The sequence below is a fragment of the Corylus avellana genome, chromosome ca8 (genome assembly GCF_901000735.1).
Source record: "Corylus avellana chromosome ca8, CavTom2PMs-1.0".
Lineage (NCBI taxonomy): Eukaryota > Viridiplantae > Streptophyta > Magnoliopsida > Fagales > Betulaceae > Corylus > Corylus avellana.
In genome coordinates this window covers 6,441,080-6,446,300 of record NC_081548.1, presented here as the reverse complement: position 1 = coordinate 6,446,300, position 5,221 = coordinate 6,441,080, and the positions used below count along the sequence as shown (strand labels likewise).

General features: G+C 33.8%; 1 protein-coding gene across 1 annotated transcript in view; it reads right to left on the bottom strand.

The window, feature by feature from the left end:
- LOC132190767 (disease resistance protein RUN1-like) overlaps nucleotides 1–4,798 on the bottom strand; it is an 11,461-nt gene extending 6,663 nt beyond the window's left edge. Inside the window, exon 1 of the mRNA XM_059605817.1 lies at nucleotides 4,641–4,798. Within this exon, the coding sequence (XP_059461800.1) occupies nucleotides 4,641–4,798 (158 nt within the window). The remainder of the gene's footprint in view (nucleotides 1–4,640) is intronic.
- Between the last annotated feature and the right edge of the window lie 423 nt (nucleotides 4,799–5,221).

Genomic DNA, 5,221 nt, shown 5'->3' with positions numbered 1-5,221 from the left:
GCGGGTTTTTGCCCACCCCCAAACCCCCCCAGAGCCACCCCCAAGGAGTTTGGGGAGTTTGGGGTTGGCCAGCTCCCTTCAATTTTTTATTTATTTATTTTTTAATTTTTAGATTTAAATTTTAAAATTAAATTAATATTTTAATGATTTGTCTAACGGCTGTTAAAAAAATTTGATGGTAAGGAGTTTATTGATATTTTGATTAACCCAGTGAGTAAATTGTCGGGAAAAAAAAAAAAAACTTACAGAGTTTTTAATTTTAACGGGTTGACTCAGGGTCTTATGATATATTTACCCTAATTATAAATTTATTATTATTATTATTTTTTTTGTAGTGCCACTTTATTATTTATACTATTAATAAATAAATATTATTTTCATTGTAAACACAAGAGCATGGTGTAGCCTTCACGACAATTTCAATGGTAGAGGAATGCTTCAATGGTCATAGTCAAACCACCCTAAATTCCTTTAATTATCTCATTTTTCTCTACTGCTTTCGCTACTTTTCTCTCTCTTTATATTTCATTCATTACAATTTTCTACACTCTGATCGATGATGGGAAAAAGAACCGATGGAAATGCATGAATTCACTCCCAAGTCTTTGGTTGACGCGAGTCCCGTATTGAATAGTGTTAAAAATTAAAATAAAAAAGAAAAAGAAAAGAAAAGAATTTGGTATTTTCACAGAGAGAGAGAGAGAGAGAGAGAGTTTAGGGCGAAACCACCTTACGGCTTGGGGTAGGTGGTTCCCCAAAAAAAATATATATATATATATATATATATATTAATTTTGTCTCTCAAACTAAGAGTTTTAATTCTACCCTTGACTACATGTGTGAGTGGATTGGAGTTTATTTGTGCTTTGAAAAAATGCAATGAAGGAGTTGAAAGTGCTTCTCCAAAGCCCGAACAAAATTGCACTTGTCTTGGGGCTAGGGGCGAAGGAAGGGGCCCCAAGGGGGGCGTTTTAGCCCCCCTCTCAACTTCTAAAAATTCTCTTTACCTTTGGTAAAATTTTTCCTATGCCATGATTATGCCCCTCCTCACGAACTCTCCAAGACAGATGTTTTTAGGAATACCTGTACCTTGGGACTTGAGTTGACTCTAATTTTTTTTATTTGTCACTGTAAGAAGTTGAAACTTTTAGAAGAACGAAAGGTCGAAGATATATAGTTAATTTTCTGTTTTCTTTTAAAACGCATCCTCTCACTAAATCAAGTTTCACGCTAGCTGACTAATTGTTCACTTGTTTCCACTATTTTCTTGATGTAAAGAAGAAGTTTTGACTTCATTGTGTAAATAATGAAGAAATGACCATTTTTTTTTTTTTCTCAAATAAACCATTGACAAGACAAGGCACTAGCACAAGCACAAAAGTCATAAAAAAAATCAAACTTTCCATCACATTTTGTAGGGGTGCAAAGGCGGTTACGGTTAGCGGTTAATGGCAATAACCGCTAACCATAACTGCCTTAACGGTTAGTTGATTTTACTAACCGCTAACCGCCTAGCGGTTAATGGTTAGCTGTTAACCGCCGGTTAGCGGTTAGCGAAATAGATAACCGCCCGCTAACCGCTTTTTTAAAATTGGGCTTTTTTTTACGCTCACTTTTTTTTTCTTGTGTTTTTAATATCTTGGGCCCAATTGCTATAAAAAGAGCCCATATTGAAAAGTCAAAAATATTTGACCTAAAATTTACATTTACTTGTACTTTAAAAAATTTTCCTTAAATATTAAATCATAACCAGTTAATTATTTAAATTCTTATCATATTTACTTATAATCTTTTTTCTTTGAATTGAACTTAATATCTAATGGTAAATGGTAATGTTCAAACTCCTAAATCCTAAATTCCTAAAGTATCTAATAATGCTTTAATTAAATTGTAAACTTGTAGTTATAAGTAATATATTGTTTAATTTAATTGATTCAATTGTGATTATCATTGTACATGAATCATATGATTAACTTGTAGACTTATGAGTTATGTCATATTATATATGTATTATTTATTATTATATAATCATATGATTTAATGATCAAATCATCATGTGATATAATCATATCAATTATAGTGATAATATATAAATTACTAAAATTATAATGATAATACATTAATACTTAAATTGTGTTTATAAGTAACACATTGGTCATTGTTTAACTCAATGTCAATTACTTAATTTGATATTATACGAATCATATCATCATTGTACATTAATAATATGATTCACTTGAAGTCTTGAATAAAGTATTTGAATTGTCATTGAATCATATGATTAAGTATTGATATTATACATTTATATTATTCATATACATATGTAGACTTATATAGACTTATAACATATATAGACTTATAAGTTTATAACATACATTGAAAATAAGTCTCTAGATATTTAATTGTTGTATTAGTATGAATTGGTATACTTATGAGTTATGTCATATTATATATGTATAATTTGTTATTATATAATCAAATGATTTAATGATCAATCTCATATGATATAATCATATAAATTATAGTGATAATATATTAATACTCAAATTGTGATTTAATTATTTTTTAAAAAAATTGTGATTTAATGATCAAGTGATTATGTTATATCTATAAATATTTTTTTTATAATATATAATTATAAAAATATATTATATAAAAAGGCGGTTAGCGGTTAGCGGTTACGGTTAGTAGACCCAATAACCGCTAACCGCTAACCGCTAGGCGGTTATAGCGGTTAGGCGGTTAGCGGTTAATGCGGTTAGACGGTTAGGCGGTTAGGCGGTTGGCGGTTATAGCGGTCGCCCGCCTTTGCACCCCTAACATTTTGTTCAAAAGAAGACAAACCTCTTCAAATTATCATTTCAATGATAATATATCCCTCAAACTATCAATTGTGACAATTTATCCTCCAAACTACCAAAACAATGACAATGTACCATAAATTTTAAAAAATAACAAAATTACCCTTACTAAAATAAAAACAAAAATACTAAATTTTTATTTTGTTTCAAAATTTTAAGGGTATTTTTGTCTTATTGAAAATTATATAGGAGAAATTTCGTCATTTTTTCTAGCATTGGGGGTACATTGTCATTGTTTTGGTAGTTTATGGGGTAAATTATCGTAATTGATAATTAGATGAGTAGATTGTCATTGAGGTAGTAGTTTGAGGGGATTAAGTGGACTTTGCTCTAAAAAAAATAAAAAAGTATAAAAAATCAAGCAAAATACAGCACATTACATTCAAATTTTTTTTTTTTTTTTTCTAAAAAAAAGAAGAAAAATAGTACATTACATTTAATTAATGTACAAAACAAGATATGTAATACTTAGAACTCATAAACCCTAGTTGTCTCTTTTCTCTCTAGCCGCCAGAGAGAAAAGCGGAACCCTTCAGCCACAAAGGGGAGGAGGGTTGGCCGTTTGGCAGCCTTCCTCCTCCCCTTGTCCTTCTCGCTCCAATACTAGCTATTTACCTGATGCCTTAGCCCTGGTGCCTCCTCTCTTCCCCTTCCTTGCCGCTCCTTTCCCCCTCCGTTTTTCTCCGTTTTGCCCCTTCCCTGCCGTTTTTCTTCCCCCGCCTTCATTTTCTGCAGCGGGCTCCTTGGCCTTGTTTTGGCTCTTTGTGGGTTCGGATTTTGTCTGTAGTCGCCACCAACCTATGTCGTTGCTTCACTGCCCGCTATTAGGGTTTTCTTGCATGCGTCCCCACCGCGTCGAGCTCCCACACCCCTTACGCGGCGGTTTCCAGCCTGCATGGGTCCGGCTCCCTTCCGACTACCATCTTCCCACTTTGTGCTCATTTTCCCTGTTTTTCCCTGTTTTGGTGGCTCCTTGTTGTTTTTTTTTTTCTTTTTTTCTTGTTTGTGGTTGTTTTCAAGTCCTACTTTGCCGGTCTTCTCTGCACCTGACCGCCACCCACCGTCTACTGTTGGGCCTTTCGATGCATCCCCACCGCAATGAGCTTCCAATGCCCCTTCGGTTTTCGGTTCCCGGTGTGTGCGTGATTGGAGTGTGCTGTTTTTTTCTTGTTTTATTTCCCTATTCTGTTGCTTCTTTAAAATGTATTTGTGTTTTGGCGTGTGTTTTTTTCCTGTATTGTTTAATTTCCATGTTTTGTTCGGTTTGTAATAAGGCTCTTTCCCCTCTCACTCGATCTATGTCGCCTTCAAATTAATTAGTTTTGGTCCAGGCCTTTGGGTTGTGGATGTGATCATTATCCTGGCCTTCGGGTCGAGGAGGAAGAGTTTCAGCATGAGAGTCTTTCCGCTCTCAAGGTCGAGGAATAATTGCTATCCATGCATTTGGTTGAGTCTGTCTGTCACAGATCTAGTATTAAATCTGATTTTAGTCATGGGTTAGCGGATTGGTCTTAAATCTTGTACTAAACCTGGTAATCTTATAGTTTTATGCTATGGTTGCTTCAGAGCTTTGCTCTGTGATGTAAGAGCTTTATGCACGTGGTATTATTGAATGAAATGTTATGTTTTTTTTTTAAAATTAAAATTAAAAAAAAAAAATAGCAGCTCTAAAAGAAATAACAAATAACAAAAAAATTAGCTACTTATAAAAAAACAAAAAAATTAGTTAATTTATCCCATCTCAATTTCGAGTTCGGCGCCAAGTTTTTCTCCTCGTGCTCTTCTTCCTTTTTCGCCTTCTTCTTCTTCAGCAACTCGGGCTCCGACTCAGCCGGGCCAGCTATGGCCGCTTGGTTGGCCGAGCTCCGAGTCACCCTCGCCTGCAACTCGGGCTTCGCTGGGCCTTGCTGCTTGTCGCTTCGTTTCTTGGGCACCATTAGAGAAACAAAAGAAGAAAGCCCCTGTCTGATTGCTCTCCCCCTCTCTCTCTCTCTGTCTGTGATATTAATTCATTTTGCCGCTAGGTGAATTTAAAAGGACGGTCTGGATTTTGAGTTGAGGAGATAGAATGGGCATGTGAAAAGATGGAATGGACAAAGAAGAATATCAAATAATTTTATGGATATACAAATTTGTTTATTTTTTAAAAATAACAAAAAGACAGAGAAGAGGGTCAGCCACATACTTTTTAGGTTTTATTTGTTCATATTTTTTTATTTTTTTTATTAAACAAAATTATGATGATGTAATATAAAGATGAAAGTAATTTTGAGTTTTTTATGTTTTTTTACTATTCATTAATACATTTATTATTAAAAAAAAAAAAAGAAGAAAAAAATATTATTAAACAAAGAACCTAT